Below are 17,702 nucleotides of genomic sequence, written 5' to 3' on the forward strand. Positions count from 1 at the left end.
AATTTACACAGGTCCATATCCTTCTAACAGTAATTACTGTTGTCAGAAATGTTCACTCTTTTGTTGTAACTATAATCCTATTATAATAATAACAACTACGGTATGTAACTATATCAGAGATTATAAAATAAATCCAAAGAACTGTACATATGATGCATTTACATGTACCATTTATATATAAAATGTAATACTCACCGCTGGAAGCGCAAAGAAGGAGATGGCAAAGACAGAGAAACAAGATGCAATTGTCTTCCCAATCCACGTCTGAGGAACTTTATCCCCATAACCGATAGTCGTCACAGTGACCTACACAACAGGAAACTGGGCCCAGTCATACAGGTTGCTATCCAATAATCCTACTGTTTATAATTCTCTCCATCAGATACTGTCTAAAATTATCTCCAGATAAATTTGATTCTAATGCCGCGTACACACGGTCGGACTTTTCACCTGCAAAAGTCCGACGTACGCCGCCGGACCAAGTCCGGCGCACAATCCGACCGTGTGTGGTCTCCATCGGACTTCCGACGGACCATTTCGGGCGGAAATCCGACGTACTTTAGATTTGAAGCCTGCTTCAAATCTTTACGTCGTACCTCCGCCGGACTCAGTTCCTGACGGAAAGCCCGTTCGTCTGTATGCTAGTCCGAAGGACCAGATACGACGGAGGAGCAGGTTACTGCATCTCGCGCTCGCTGCAATAGGAAAAACTAATTTTCCCATTGCGGCGAGCGCGGGGGGCATCCCAGGCCCTTAGGTCTGGTATGGAACTTTAAGGAGAACCCCCTACGCCGAAAAACCGGCGTGGGGGTCCCCCCAAAATCCATACCAGACCCCGATCCGAGCACGCAGCCCGGCCGGTCAGGAAAGGGGGTGGGGACGAACGAGCGCCCCCCCCCCCCTCCTGAACCGTACCAGGCCGCATGCCCTCAACATGGGGGGGTGCTTTGGGGGAGGGGGCGCCTTGCGGTGCCCCCCCACCACAAAGCACCTTGTCCCCATGTTGATGAGGACAAGGGCCTCTTCCCGACAACCCTGGCCGTTGGTTGTCGGGGTCTGCGGGCGGGGGGCTTATCGGAATCCGGGAGCCCCCTATAATAAGAGGGCCCCCAGATCCCGGCCCCCCCACCCTATGTGAATGAGTATGGGGTACATGGTACCCCTACCCATTCACCTAGGTAAAAAGTGTCAATAATAAAACACAACACAGGTTTTTAAAATAATTTATTAAACAGCTCCAGGGGGGGGGTCTTCTTCCGTCTTCGGGGGTCCCTCTGGTTCATCTTCTCCCGGCGTCCGGTTGGTTCTTCTCCGCTCTCCGGCCTCTTCTCCCGGTGTCCCAGGTCTTCGGCCGGCCCCTCCGCTGTCTTCAGGTAGCTCTATTGCCAGCGGAGGTCCGGACTTCTGGGCTTCTTGGCTTCTTGTGTTCTCTTCTCTTCCCCCAGATGTCGACACGACGCTCTCTCCGGCTGGACTGGTCTCTGAGGGCTGCGTTGTGACTTATATAGGCGGAGACCCCGCCCCCATATGATGTCACAGTCCCTGGGCATGCTGGGACTGTGACGTTTTAGGGGGCGTGGTCGACCACGCCCCCTAAAACGTCACAGTCCCAGCATGCCCAGGGACTGTGACATCATATGGGGGCGGGGTCTCCGCCTATATAAGTCACAACGCAGCCCTCAGAGACCAGTCCAGCCGGAGAGAGCGTCGTGTCAACATCTGGGGGAAGAGAAGAGAAGAGAACACAAGAAGCCAAGAAGCCCAGAAGCCCAGAAGTCCGGACCTCCGCTGGCAATAGAGCTACCTGAAGACAGCGGAGGGGCCGGCCGAAGACCTGGGACACCGGGAGAAGAGGCCGGAGAGCGGAGAAGAACCAACCGGACGCCGGGAGAAGATGAACCAGAGGGACCCCCGAAGACGGAAGAAGACCCCCCCCCGGAGCTGTTTAATAAATTATTTTAAAAACCTGTGTTGTGTTTTATTATTGACACTTTTTACCTAGGTGAATGGGTAGGGGTACCATGTACCCCATACTCATTCACATAGGGTGGGGGGGCCGGGATCTGGGGGCCCTCTTATTATAGGGGGCTCCCGGATTCCGATAAGCCCCCCGCCCGCAGACCCCGACAACCAACGGCCAGGGTTGTCGGGAAGAGGCCCTTGTCCTCATCAACATGGGGACAAGATGCTTTGTGGTGGGGGGGGCACCGCAAGGCGCCCCCTCCCCCAAAGCACCCCCCCATGTTGAGGGCATGCGGCCTGGTACGGTTCAGGAGGGGGGGGGGGGGCGCTCGTTCGTCCCCACCCCCTTTCCTGACCGGCCGGGCTGCGTGCTCGGATCGGGGTCTGGTATGGATTTTGGGGGGACCCCCACGCCGGTTTTTCGGCGTAGGGGGTTCCCCTTAAAGTTCCATACCAGACCTAAGGGCCTGCGACGGGGCTCGCAAGGTTTCAATCTCGCCAAAAAAAGCGGCGAGATTGAATTCCTTTTCTAGTCCCGTCGTACCCAAGTCACGTTCAAAATGAACGGACTTGTCCGTGTGTGGGAAAGTCCGTTCATTCTGGAAGTCAGTCGGGAAGACCGGATTCCGGAAAGTCCGGCCGTGTGTAGGCAAGTCCGGCCGTTCAGAAAGTCCGGCGGTAGTCCGCCGGAAGTCTGGCGGCAAGTACGTCGGACCTAGCTTTCTAGAAAGTCCGACCGTGTGTATGCGGCATAACAATTAAAAAAATGCCTTTAAATAACTTTGTTATATTGTTTAAAAAAAGAAAATTGCAAGTTAGACTTACCGGTAACTTGTTTTCCAATAGGCTTTCAGGACAGCACCCGAGAGATCATGGCTCCTCCTCCCACAGGAAACACCTCATCAATTAGGTCTTTAAATTGGAATCCTCCACGTTGCCTCATCAGTTGTTTGTAGAGAACTCCAGCCCCAGCTGCAACACATAAGTGACAGTTATATCATAGTATTACAGCATTAGCATAAACAAAGGGCGGGTTACTGCTGTCCTGAAAGCCTATTGGAAAACAAGTTACCGGTAAGTCTAACTTGCAATTTTCCAAATCGTCTTTCAGGACAGCACCCGAGAGGATAATCGAGACTTACTCCATTTAGGGTGGGACAACAGCCTGTAAGACTTTCCTTCCAAAAGCCTGGTCCCCAGCCGTCATGAGATCTAACCTATAATGACGGGCAAAGGTTGTCAGACTTGTCCAAGTAGCTGCCTTACAGATTTGTTCGGGGGTGGCGCCAGCTTTTTCTGCCCAACTCACCGCGGAAGCTCTTGTAGAATGAGCCCGGACATTTAATGGACTCTCCAGACCTGTAAGGGAATAGGCTTCTGAGATAGCCATTCTTAACCATCTGGCAATGGTTGCTCTAGAAGCTTGTCTTCCTTTTTTATTACCGGAAAATAAAACAAACAGAGCATCTGAACATCTAAAGTCTTTAGTGTTTTCCAAGTAACTCAAGACTGCTCTTTTAACATCCAGGGTATGGAATTCTTCTTCCTTCTTACCCGATGGATTAGAACAAAAGGTAGGAAGTATTATTTCCTGAGTTCGATTCTGGATCGAAGCGACCTTCGGCAAAAAATTAGGATCCGTCTTCAGAACAATTCGGTCTGAAAAAATTAAAAAGAAAGGCTCCCTGATTGATAAGGCTTGCAGCTCACTGACTCTTCGAGCTGTTGTAACAGCCACTAAAAACACTGTTTTCAAAGTAATAAATTTCAGGGAGGCTAAATTAATGGGTTCAAAAGGTTCCTTGGTCAGGGCCTGTAGAACAACCGATAAGTCCCATGCTGGACAGCTTTTGATTACCACTGGTCTAGACCTGGTAAGAGCTTTGAAGAATCTTATTACTAGGGGTTCTGATGAAATGGATTTTTCCAGGAATACCCCCAGCGCAGCAACCTGAACTTTGAGGGTGCTGACCGCTAAGCCCTTGTCCGCCCCTTCTTGCAGAAACTCAAGCACAGAAGAAATTTGTTTTGGAGATCTGTCAGATGCTGTGCACCAGGAGTTGAAGATTTTCCAGACTTTGGAATAGATTGCTCTTGTAACCTTCTTTCTACTAGACAGAAGGGTAGCTACCAACCTATCCGAGAAACCTTTCCTCTTCAAGAGCTGCTCCTCAGTAGCCAGGCCGTGAGCTTTAGTTTTGCTACTTCCTGGTGAAATAGAGGACCTTGTAACAGAAGGTCTTTTCTTAACGGAAGGTGCCAGTAAGGTTCTTGTTGCATCTGGAGAAGGGATGAAAACCAAGGCCTTTTTGGCCAGAAAGGAGTGATGAGAATCACTGTTGTCCCCTCCTTCCTGATTTTCGCTATGACCCGAGGGATAAGCTGAAACGGGGGGAATGCGTAACAGAGGTGAAACTTCCAATCTTGTGCCAGAGCATCCACTCCCAGTGATGTCTCGTTCCTGTCCAGGGAGAAGAAGCGAGACATTTGCGAGTTTTCCTGGGTGGCAAAGAGATCCACTCTTGGGCGCCCCCATTTCTGCACTATTAACTGGAAGACTTCTGGATTCAATTGCCACTCTGCTTCTAAAATCTGGTTCCTGCTTAGGAAATCCGCCACTCTGTTTAGGGTCCCTTTTAAATGGACCGCGGATAAGGATAGAGTATGGAGCTCTGCCCAACTCAGAATGCCTTTTGCCAAACTCTGCAGAACCTTGCTTCTGGTTCCCCCTTGTCTGTTTATGTAAGCCACCGCCGTGGCGTTGTCTGACAGGATCTGAGTATGTTGCCCCTGGACTTCTTTCGCAAAGGTCAGTAAGGCCATTTCTATAGCTTTTAGTTCCCTCCAAATTGAGGACCTCAGGGCATCTCTTGTGTCCCACGAGCCCTGGGCCCACCGGCCGCTCATATGAGCCCCCCAACCCCAGGAACTGGCATCTGTTGTCAACCTCACCTGAGTTGGGAAGGACCATAACAGCCCCTCTGAGTACCTTGTCTGGTTCTTCCACCACCACAGACTTCTTTTTACTGAAGTAGGGATCTTCACTAATGAATCTAGTGAATCCTGCTGGTGATTCCAGGTTTTTAACAGGAAACTTTGCAGAGGTCTGAAATGGAGCTTTGCCCACTGGATGGCCGGAATGGAAGAGGTCAGGGTTCCCAATGCTGACATAACCTTCCTGATGGACAGAACTTGATTGGACTGTAGCAATGACACTACTTGAATCAACTTTTTCTGTTTTTCCTCTGGAAGAAAAATTTTTTGTTCTAAAGAGTTGATACGGAAACCCAGGAATAACACTTCCTGTGAGGGAATCAGATTTGATTTTTGAAGGTTTAAAATCCACCCCATGGATTCTAGATGAACACGGGCTCTGAGCAAGTTTTCTTGAAGACCTTCTCTGGTCTGGGCAAAAAACAGCAGGTCGTCCAGATAAGGAATAACTGAGATCCCCTCTAGACGCAGAGGCGCCAGAGCTTCGGCCATTATTTTCGTGAAGACCCTTGGGGATGATGACAGACCAAACGGGAGTGCTCTGAATTGCAGATGTACCACCTTCTTCCCTTCTTTCAGTGCTAACCTCAGATATTTCTGCGATCTGGCGGCAATAGGAATGTGGAGGTAGGCATCTTGTAAATCTATTGATGCCATATAGCACCCTTGGTACAGGAGGTTTCTTACTGAAAATATTGAATCCATCCGAAACCTTCTGTATTCTACCGATTTGTTCAGCATTTTGAGATTCAGGATAAGACGGAACTTTCCTGAAGGTTTCTGAACCAGAAAGACATGTGAGTAGAACCCCTGGAAGAACTCCCCCGCTGGGACCGGAACAATGACTCTCTGATTTTTCAGTTCCTGAATTAAGGACTTCATGGCGAGAGCCTTGACTGCGTCCCTTGGGACGTTTGTCACCAGGAATCTTCTTGGAGGTTCTTCCGTGAATTCTATCACATACCCCTGGGAGAGCATCTTTACAACGAATTGATTTGAGGAAAAGGCTCTCCACTGAGGAAGAAACTCCTGTAGTCTTCCCCCGACCTTGACAGAGTCATTGTGGTTTTGCGGAGGCCGCAGGAGGATTGAAGAGCACTCCACCCCTACCTTTGGGCTTCTGAGAAGACCATGACTTCCTCTTGCCCTGCATTTTCCCTTCCTGCTGACCTTTTTGGGGCCGAAAGAAACGCTTACGGGTTTGCACCTGTTTCTTCCTAACTGGAAACGACTTTTTCTTATCTGCCGTTCGGTCAAGAATGGACTCCAGCTCTGAACCAAATAGCAGATCACCCGCAAACGGAATACCACACAATCTATTTTTAGATGCAGCATCTCCTGGCCACGTCTTCAGCCATAAGGCCCTTCTGGCAGAATTTGTCAAAGCTGCTGACCTTGCTGACATGCGGATAGATTCCGCAGACGCATCTGCAATATATGATATTGCTGCCGACAGGGTTGAAAAAGAGTCTAGAATCTCCTGTTTTGAGGAATCTGCTATGACATGGGCTTTCAACTGGTTAACCCAGTGATCTAAGTTCCTTGCAACACAGGTTGTTGCCATTGCTGGTTTCAGATTGTGCATTACTGATTGCCAGGTTCTTTTAAGAAGCAGGTCCATCCTTTTGTCCATGGGCTCCTTCAGAGTGCCCATATCCTCAAAGGCTAGGTCCGTAGACTTAGAGACCTGGGAAAAGGCAGAGTCCAATTTTGGAACCTTATTCCATATAGAATCTGGATTTTCTTCAAATGGAAATCTTTTCTTGTGAGCCCGGGAAAAGAAAGGCTTTTTATCAGGTTCCAGCCACTCTTTTTTAATCATATCAGTGATAACTGAATGGACTGGAAAAGAACGACCTTTTGAATCTCCTAAACCAGCATACATGCGGTCATGCAGGGAGAGTTCCTTCTTTTCCTCTTCTATCCCCAAAGTGGCATGGATTACCTTCAGGAGTCCTCCCACCTCTTCTAGTGACAATTTGTATTTAGAAGTGGTATCTGATTCATTCTCCTCCTCCTCAGAATCTGTATCATCTGGAGCGAGGGAAACGGACCCTTGAGAAGCGTCCTGGGATATTGGACCCCCAAAAATTATTTGAGAACCGCTCTGGGGTTCTGAAGATGGCTGCGGAACCAGAGGATCCCTAGAGGGACCTGGCTCCTCTCTTAGGTTTGACCTAAAAGCTTGAAAGGTGGCCCGGAGCTCATCCTTTATTGTTGACACTAAGTCGCCACAAACGGATGGAGTCTCCTCTTTGACCAAATTTGTAATGCACTCTGCACAAAGCGTTTTGGTCCAAGCATCGCCTAATTTTTCTTTGCAAACAGGGCACCTTTTCTTGACTGGTTGGGCAGAACCTTTGGCCTGGACAAACAGAAAAGAGACAAGCAACCACGCTTAAAAGGCTGTAATACAGCGCAAATAATACACCCAGGTGCACTAAGGAAGAAACCTCTCATTTCCATGTGCCCAGCAAGCCACCACCACCTAATCCCCTGTTGTAGGGCAGATATCTAAATCTAGCCACTGCAACATACCTTCTGAGAGGGGGGTGGGGGGAAGGGGGGGAAAGGGTGAGTAACCCCCCCACAGGAGAAAACGGCCCAGGGTAATAGAGGACACAGTCCCTTACCTTAGCCTTGCTGGCGCCTTGGCTTGCCCCCTTCTCCGCTGCATCGCTATCCATAGCTGTCTGCGGTGCGTGGTAGAACGACCGGTTCCAGATTCGAAAACGCCGCTGCGCTGACCTGGAACCGGAAATAAGGCGCCAGGTGACCCTGCCCTCTCCCACTGCGCTTTGCGCCGGAAATGACGCACGCGCCGACCCGAAAGTGCTGCCTGGACGTGGCTGAAGCGCTCTTCTGCCACCAGCAACATGGCGGCCGCCACCGCTCGTTCCCTCTGTAAAAGGGAACAGAGGACGGCCACCTGTAGGCCAAAAAAAAAAAAGTTTTTAGACAGCACCCCCGGACGTACAGGCTCTCCCCGAGCACGGAAGAGGGAGAGGGAGCCCACGGGACCATCCATATAAGAGGCAAGTGGGAGGCTCACTCTCCTAGCCTAAAAAGACCTATCAGGTGAGAACCTGTGTCTCCCAGGATAACCTGAGAGATCATGGCTCCCACCAGAGGTGTTCCTCCAGCTGGAGGAAACACAAAAAACTGATGAGGCAACGTGGAGGATTCCAATTTAAAGACCTAATTGATGAGGTGTTTCCTGTGGGAGGAGGAGCCATGATCTCTCGGGTGCTGTCCTGAAAGACGATTTGGAAACATGCTTACAGAAAATGTTTACCTGCCAAAAGATTTGTTAATGTGTATGTTTCGCCAATATAGAATAAAACATTAAATCTATTATATCATCATGCTGTGAATAAACATAAAAAAAAATGTGTCAATGTGTTACACAAATACGCCTAATACTTCCGCAGCCTCTTAATTAGTTCAATCCTGGTATATTAGGAAATCTTTATAGTGCATAGATTTCAGAGGCGCTGAGAATCACAGTTTCTTCAAATCATAAATAACAAACAGTCCCAATAAAAGCAAAAGTGTAGTAAAGTTGGTGTCACAGAAAGACCCACGTGCAGATCTCTCTCTTCACAAATCACCAATAAAGTGCTCCTTTTGTGTCAATCACTCACCAGAAAGATTTACTTCACAATAAAATTGAGAAAACAATGCTTGGTTGTACACTAGTCATGATGTTTCATCTGGCTCCTGGATGGTTGCAAACACTTCCCATTCATAAGTTCTTCAAACGTTAAAAAAGCTCCCATAGTGCATTACCATGATGAATGATTAAAATGTATGGATAATAAAAACCTACTCACAAAAGAGGTAAAATACAAGCATGACTTATCACAAGATCAATCAGCACTTCTTAGTAGAGGTTTGCACCAAAACTCCCAAACAGAAAAAAAGTTCTGACCCGAACAGCAAACCCCATTGAAGGCTATGGGAGTCGAACTTGAAAAATCAAAAGTTCCCATTTTGAAGGCTTATATGCAAGTAATTGGCCATAAAAAGTAAAGTTTTTAAAGAAGCAGTGATTTTAATGATGCTTAAAGTGCAAAAATAAAAATGGCAAACTCCTTTAAATATAGTGCCTGAGGGGTCCCCTGAGTCTGCCTGTAAAATGGCGCATCTGTAGCATGTATAGAACCTGCTGCATCAAAAATGCCATTTCAAAAGAAAAGTCAAATCACATTTAAATTGACTCATGATTGCAATTGCCGACATCCGTCTATTTAAAAAATAAAAAATAAAAAAATTGTGTCCCCCCCATGTAAATCAATCACGACGCCCACCACACCAGAAAAAGAAAAAAAACGCTCTGCACTCGTTGATGGCTGACCGCCGAATGCTTCCTCCGCCATCTGACAGTTCTTATTTAGGTAAGGGCGGAGCCATCTGGAAACGTCACAAGGGGGCGGTGCCACCAGGTGACGCCACCAGGTGGCCCCGTCCTTACCTATATAAGAACTGTCAAACAGCGGAGGAGGCATTTGATGGTCAGCTGTAAATTAGTGCAGGGCGTTTTTTTTTTTTTTTGGGTGCAGCAGGTGATTGACGATGGACTTACGTCATGCATGCTCGAATAAGAGTCCGGTATGGACTTTGGGGTGGACCCCATGCCATCTTGAAAAAAAAAATTTGGTGTGGGGTTCCCCTTAAAATCTATACCAGACCTGGTAAATTTTTGTTTTTATCAGCTGTCAGAAGCCCATTAACAGCTGGTGACTCATTGGTTGTGAAGGACACCGCGGCCGGCTTCCCGGCCCGGCTCCTTAACAACCAGCTTTTACTGGGCCCTAATTGGGCAAAACTTTGCCCAATCAGGACGCAGAATGCACTGTGCAGTGTGAAGCGAACACCCTGCAAATTTGGGTTTTCTCTGAATGGGGTGTACCATTCGCCCAACACTGCTCCTTAGCATTCCCACACTTCCCTATGGGCCATGCGGCTGCACACGGCGACTTATTGGTGATGTCACACGCCATCCCATAATCTGGAGTCTGGGGGGTGCCGAGTGTCGGGTGAGACGCCAATATACCGCCCCTGGGAAAGCGCAGGGACAATTGATGCTAAGGAGTGCTGCTTGATCTTGTCATAAGTCACGCTTGTATTTTTAACTCTTTTGTGAGTAGGTTTTTATTTTTAATACATTTTAATACATTTTCATGGTAATGCACTATGGGAGCTTTTTTAACTTAACTTGAAGCACCCAGGAGCCAGATGAAACATTGTTACTAGTATACACCCAAGCGCTGTTTGCCAAACTTTGTGAGGCAAATCTTTCTGGTGAGTGATTCACACAAAGGGGGTTTGGTGGAGCATTTTATTGGTGATTTGTGAAGAGAAAGATCTGCACGTAGGACTTTCTGTGACACCAACTTTACTACACTTTTGCTTTTATTGGGACTGTTTGTTATTTATAATTTAAAGAAACTGTGATTCTCAGCGCCTCTAAAATCTTTGCAAGATTTCCTAATATATCATAAAATAAAAAATATTAAGTACATCTGCCAGAAATCCAGTGAGCTCCTAACTTCCTGTGTTATCTGACAACACAGTGCTTCTGCTGCACTGAAATTACAAAGAGAGTGGTCAGCCCTGACAAATTCTGTGCTGCGGAACTACAGAACACCATCCCACCCCACCATCACTGAATGGAGATGGGGGGTTTGTAGTCCAAAGTACACACGGTTGGACATTCCGACGACGTAATCCTGGATTTTTTTACGACGGATGTTGGCTCAAACCTGTCTTGCATACACACGGTCACACAAATGTTTTCGGAAATTCCGAACGTCAAGAACGCAGTGAGCATGCGTGGAACTTTGTGCATCGGCATTGTCTACACATTGTCTCGGAATTTACGACAACGGATTTTGTTGTCGGAAAATTTGAGATCCAGCTCTCAAATTTTTGTTGTCGGAAATTCCAACAGAAAATGTCCGATGGAGCCTACACACGGTTGGAATTTCTGACAACAAGCTCACATCGAACATTTGTTGTTGGAAATTCCGACCGTGTGTATGCAGCATTACTGTCTTTGGGAGACAAACCTGCTCCTCCATGGATACAGTATGGTGAGTGTTACCCTAGGATAGAAAGAAGCTGATTTACTAAAACCGGAGCGTGCAAAATGTGGTATAGCTTTTCATGGTAGACAATCAGTTTCTAACTTCAGTTTGTTCAATTAAGCTTAGACAAAAAGAAAAAATGGAAGCTGGTTTCTATGCACAGCTGCACCAGATTTTGCACTTTCCAGTTTTAGTAAATCAATCCAAAAGTGTGTTACTGGCAGGAACAACTGGGAAAACTACAGAAAAAAAGCTCAATGAAAAAGAGAATGCACCACTACATCTAAGGATTGGTAAGCTTCAGGATATTACATTTTTGTTTTTGGATTTAGATACAATTTAGGATTCACTTAGATTTACGCATTGTTGTAAAGTGCGACAATGTGCTTTGCTCTTCTGTTCATTTTGAATGGCACCCCAATGCACTAGGGAAACGCACATGCTTTGCAATGTGCCGCACTTCATGGTAGTGCGTTAAGTTGTGTTACAAAAGTATGTCACATATGATTTCTACTGTATTGGCAGTCAATTATTTTCAAACAGCTGCCCTAAAGCAATGCACAAAAAATGTAAATTGAACCATAATGTTTTTTATTACAGCACAGGAATAATTGTGTGAACACAGTACAGGCAGAACCTCACACTTAGCACTTCTGGTGAAAAATTTTAGTAAATGCCCTGGAACTGCCAGCGATCATAGCACACAATTCTAATATATCCCATCATACTCACCACTCCCCACCAGAGGGCGTCAGCATAGCTGGAAAATCCGGTCCTCCCCTCTTCATCCACTGCATCCTTCTCAGCCAGGTAGACAAAGTAGGATGAGAAGATGAGACCCAGGAAGCCGATATACAGAGTGGTGATGAGCTCCTAGGGTGGACACAGACAAAATGGGCCACAATGAGCCACATACAGATAAATGTGCAACATACTTGAGCAGCACAACCTGAATCCTGGACAAGATTTCCAATAATACCAAGACAGCAACAATTACATTGTGTGAAAACTTACTGTATTTGCCTCTGTATTTATTCTTGATGCATTACTTGACGATAGATCAGGATAAACTAGCTGCTGCGAGAGCTACAGTTACAGGATAAGTCACCTGCAACTTGGTTTGCTTTCATTTTTAATAAAACCCCATTGGCAGACCTGTTTAAAGACTATGGCTATAAAGTCCTCAGTGGGATCAGGCGATGATATAATATCTCTGGGGAGCCCCTGATCACTCCCCCACCTGGAGCGAAAGGAAACACCCAGTACTTCTGAGTATAGGGCAGCATGTGACTGTCTCCCCTTCATCCTACAGTTCATTGGGTGGCTGAGCAGCCAAGATACAAGAGGTGTCACATGGAGGTCAAGAGGTGTCACATGGAGATGGGGAAAGCATCTTCAACCCCCCTGTAAGCTTGGATAAAACAAGGGCCTACAGTACATCTCTTTACTCCCTGGGCTAACCAATGTGGCAATGTTGGAGCAAAGGGAAGGCAAGTAATACTAAGCAACTGCGGGAAGCAGAATTAAATTCAGCCGATTGTCCTTCATGATCAAGAAATAATTGACATGCTAATGCTATAAACACATTAAATGAAATGAATTACAGATAAGTGCTCTATCATTCATCACAAAGCAGTTCCTATTTTGTCCAGCCAGTCTTGATCTAGGCACCCCAGCCAAACTGTAAAGCCAGAACCTGCTTTCTCTCTGACCTCCCTGCAGCTGACTATTATAACCAGTGGCGGCCCATCCATTAGGGGCGCAGGGGCGCTGCCCCCCTAATCCATGCGCCCGGCCCCTAATCTACATGCAGGTGCCGGACACATGGATTTCCATTTTTTTTTTTTGAAGCACATGATTAGAGCCTGATTGCCTTCAAAAAAGGGTGGGCTCAGGACGCAGAGCACTGCACCCTGAGCCCACCCAGTTGTGTGACATTAGCAAATTAGTATTCGCTATTGTCTTTCTGCTTCTCCTCCCAGCCAATCAGGAAGCGGGTCCTGAGACCCGATTGGCCAGGGAGTCTTAGGACTCCTGACCAATCGGGTCTCAGAACCCATTTTCTGTTTGGCCGTGAGCAGAAGCAATGGCCCTTCGGCACTGATTGCTGCCTTCCCAGGTCTATAAAGTCCGCCCCGTCCTCCTAGCAGAGCCCATAGCAGAAGCCCGAGCCGTGGGCATGTATTGGCCGCAGCTCTCTGTCAGGGGAGGCCGCTCTCCTGACGCAGAGGAGGAGATTGCCGCAGCAGATGGGAGGATGAGCGGGAGCTGGTGCAGGGTGCAGTATGAGTACCGAGGCTGACCTGTGCAGGGGGGTTTTGTTGGTGGTGGTGTTATGTGCGAGTGAGGGGGGCAGGTTTGTTTGCCGCCCTCCCCCCAAAATTTTGAGTACCATCCACCACTGACCTGGTCAACAGCCCATGTCAACCTGTGACTGGGAAGTGGAGTACAGCTAGTTTATTTCCACTTTTGCAGTCAAATTGGGATAACACCTAATTTATAATATTTGTTACCCCTTCCCATTCACATAGCATAAAAAATAGTTGCTGCCTAGCTTTTGGGAGTTATGTTTCCCATATTTAACCCTGCCTGTACTGTGCTGGTAGCTCTTCATTATCAGTTGTAAGCTAGATGTGCACACTATCTGTCCTAACAAATGGTTAAAGATCCTAAGGTTTATGTCCTGCATTGTACATTACCAAAAAACTGTCCCTCAATGTGTCCCCTAATTGCACATTGCAGGCTATTTTAACCGGTTCCCGACCAGCTCACGCAGATATACTGCGGCTCTCCTGGGCGAAACCCCATACGGTTATGTCCATCCCCTTTTCGGCCACCAGGGGGCGCACGCATGCCCACTGTACGGCAGGGGACCCGATGCGCGTGGCTGGCTGTCGCGATCGCCGCCGGCCAGCCACGATCGCGTGCACGAGCGCCAGCATGGGGATTTGTGTGTGAATACACAAATCACTGTGCTGTCAGAGGAGAGGAGACATGTCATTTGCTACTAGTAAGTAGGAACAGGGATATGTCTCCTCTCTTACTCAATCCTTTCTCCATACAGTTAGAACACACTGAGGGAACACACATTTAACCCCTTGATTGCCCCCTACTGTTAACCCCTCCCCTGCCAGTGACATTTGCACAGTAATCAGTGCATTTTTATAGCACTGATCGCTGTATAATTGTCAATGGTCCCAAAAATGTGTCAAAAGTGTCCGATCTGTCCGTTGCAATATCACTAAAAATTGCAGATCTCCGCCATTACTATTAAAAATATATATATATATATATATATATATATATATATATATATATATATATATATATATATATATATAATAAAAATGCCATAAATCTTTCCCATTGTAGACGCTATAACTTTTGCACAAATCAATCAACATATTGCGGTTTTTTTTTATATAAAATGTATATATAAAATATGTAGAATAAATATTGGCCTAAACTGATGAAGACTTTTTTTTTTTAATTTGGGGGATAGTTATTATAGCAAAAAGTAAAAAATATTGTTTTTTTTCAAAATTGTCGCTCTTTTTTTGTTTATAGCGCAAAAAATAAAAACTGCAGAGGGGATCAAATACCACCAAAAGAAAGCTCTATTTGTGGGAAAAAAAGGACGTAAATTTCATTTGGGTACAGCATTGCATGACTGCGCAATTGTCAGTTAAAGCGACGCAGTGCCAAATTGTAAAAAGTGCTCTGGTCAGGAAGGGGGTAAAATCTTCCAGGGCTGAAGTGGTTAAATAATAGAAGCTACCTGTAGAGTCCTTTGTATAACCCTTCATCAAAAAAACAACTAGAAATGTAAGGATATTTTTAAAATCATTTTTAGGTATGCTCTGTGAATAGGAGCACATACAGAACATATAGGGGGCCTTTCCCAAATATGACTGCAAAGGTAGAACAACACTTTAAAGCAAACCCGTGCTTCACCTGCACTAAGCAAAGTAACAGGTTCACTTGATAGAAGGCTTTTTTAGGAGTCTATAATTTTCCGCACATCCCTGCCTCTGCAGAACCTGAAAATTCCCATGCAATCTGCAACTGAGTATACACTCCCATTCATCCCCTTGTGACATCGGTCCAGCCTGGCAATTGGCCATTTATGCACCAAGTTCTGAACTGTCAGAGGCGGGGGGATTGACACATTCCCCCACTCCTGGAAGTGCTGGGATACCATTATACTGGGACAGCCAATCAGGAAATCAAGTTTATGCAGCGCAGTGCCCTCACCTGGCGATGGATGAAAACTACAGATCCTAGCAGCCTCCACGTTCCTCCCTGGCGATCCACATGTAACATGCGAAGTATCTGAAGAAATCGAATCCCCCTACAGAGTGAGAGTCACACATTGAGGATTCAGTGTCATGTACATTAACAACTAGCAAAGTTCTTTTCTCAGTATTCAATAAATGATTCATTGTTTTAAAAAATCTGGCCCGCTGAGGATTGTGGGAAATAAATATAAAAATAGATCTCAAGTAATGATATTACTAGTGTCTGAAAAAAATGTTCTGTTATTGAATGAATGAATGTAATATATATATATATATATATATATATATATATATATATATATATATATATATAAACACGTGCCTGGAGATCTACTTAAAGTGTTATGCAAAATAATTGATCAAAAGCTAAGACCCCTTTCACACCAAGACGTTTTTGCAGCGTTTTAGTGCTAAAAATAACACTATTAAAACGCTCATAAAACGCTCATAAAACGCTCCCCATGCATCTCAATGGACCCTTTCACACTGAGGCGTTGCGCTGGCGGGGCGTTGAGAAAAGTCCTGCAAGCAGCATCTTTGGAGCAGCTTTTGGGCGTTGAAAAAAGCGCTTCAAAAACGCCCCTCTCCATTGAAATGAATTGAAAACGCTGTAAAAACGCCTGAATAGCGCCTATAATCCCTGAGCTGTAGAAAATTCACATGATCTCACAAAAAGGTAAACATGCAAGCAGAAAAGAGAGCATCTACAACAACAGGACTGAACCTGTGGGAAGGTCAGAATGATTAAACAGACCATCAAAGTGCCAAAAAAACAAAATTAAAGTGCCAAAAAAAGAATTAATCCCAGAAAAATTAAGATTTGAAGTAAAACAAGACACTGCTTGTTACTTTACAAGACACTGCTTGTTTTACATGATATCACAAAGGATAAACACGCAAGCATAAAGATAGCATCAATAACACATGCTTCAATAAGGCTTGAAAAACGCTGTTAAAACGCCTGCAGCGCTGCGTTAATTTTACCGCTAACGCCCCTAAAACGCTGTAAAAACGCGGTAATAACGCTAAGGCATTTTGAAGCGCCTTGGTGTGAAAGGGGTCTAGGTGAAAGAAATACTCTGTACTATGATATAATGATCAATGATAAGCCTTTACTGCTGCAGCATCCACAAGCTGAAGACATGTCTTTGCAGCACTGGGGTCCTGGGCCCTATTCCAGACTTCCATCTGTATTGAGCGTTTGTGTTTTGTTCTGTCCCACAACTTCACACAAAACCTTAAGACAAATTAGCAGGCTAACGGGCATCTGAACAAATGTATTTGTTTGTGCCTGGGCTGCGGTGGGGGCATCAGATAGTGAGCTCCTCAGGGGAAGAGATGGATGAATCGTTTGCTTTTCATTGGATCATGAGCTCCTTACCCCTCTATGTATGAGTAGGATCCAATAGAGTTATGGGTAGACTCCCTGCTCGCTCTGTGACATCACTGTCCTAATAAGTAAAGTAAATTGAAGGTGGAGACCACATTCTATTGGAGTGAGTGGGTACAGGTTGATCTAAGAACTCTACATTGGCCACACATAACACTACTTAGACATCCAGTGAATTCTGCCCATTGCTGCTATCCACTCATTGCTCTGAGTGTGTCTCTACTGCTCACTGCAACACGAATGTATCAATATATAGTAAGTGACATATTACATGTAATCCTCAAACTGGCACTGTCATTTGTCACGAGAATCAGTAAAGTCTGCCCATTTATTGTCTACATATTACACTTTAATAAAGGAGGCCTGAGCCAAGTAGACTGCCATTACTGATCCCCACTTAAAATGTCAGTTGCTTGGCTGTCTCTGGCTTGTGATCAGAAAAAAAGCATAATGCAGCTTAGTGTTCCATCATACCAGTCTGCAGGCTTTGTGACCCATATAACTCATGCGTGCTGATGTGTCTTGTGTAGGGGTGGTATGGTGCATTGTTACAATGTATCACAGTGTTTAAATTTTAGTTCTTTTTTATCTTTATTGAAGTGTAACAAAAGGACACTTCATTAAATTCTATGCAGTGCGTTGCAATGTGCTGTATTAATATGTAATGACGTGTATTGTGAGGCATGATAATGCAAACAGTTTAGAGGGTTTCAGTGATTAGCTCCATGGAGTGCCACATCCCTATATAATTAAAGAACCAAAGATTCACCTCGAGGTGGGACTTTGAGGGCACTGAATACAAGTATAATGGCAATAAGTATAAAATATATGTACAGTACTTTTTTATTTAAACACACATCAATAAACACATTTTCATGAAATGTATACAACAGAAGTGACTGGAGGTGCACAAACTGGTAGATGTATGGATGACAACATATGGGATCTCCACCCTACGCATTTCAGAGT

The 17,702-nt window shown here is 45.7% G+C and overlaps 1 protein-coding gene across 2 annotated transcripts in view; it reads right to left on the reverse strand.

Moving 5' to 3' along the window:
- LOC141132803 (potassium voltage-gated channel subfamily KQT member 1-like) overlaps positions 1-17,702 on the reverse strand; it is a 166,313-nt gene that overhangs the window by 55,858 nt on the left and 92,753 nt on the right. For both annotated transcript variants that reach the window (XM_073621684.1, XM_073621683.1), the window contains exons 6-8: positions 15,300-15,396; positions 11,778-11,918; positions 196-306 (exon numbers count right to left, since the gene is read on the reverse strand). In XM_073621684.1, coding sequence (XP_073477785.1) covers positions 196-306; positions 11,778-11,918; positions 15,300-15,396 — 349 coding nt within the window. The remainder of the gene's footprint in view (positions 1-195; positions 307-11,777; positions 11,919-15,299; positions 15,397-17,702) is intronic.

This window comes from Aquarana catesbeiana, linkage group LG03, assembly GCF_042186555.1.
Source record: "Aquarana catesbeiana isolate 2022-GZ linkage group LG03, ASM4218655v1, whole genome shotgun sequence".
Lineage (NCBI taxonomy): Eukaryota > Metazoa > Chordata > Amphibia > Anura > Ranidae > Aquarana > Aquarana catesbeiana.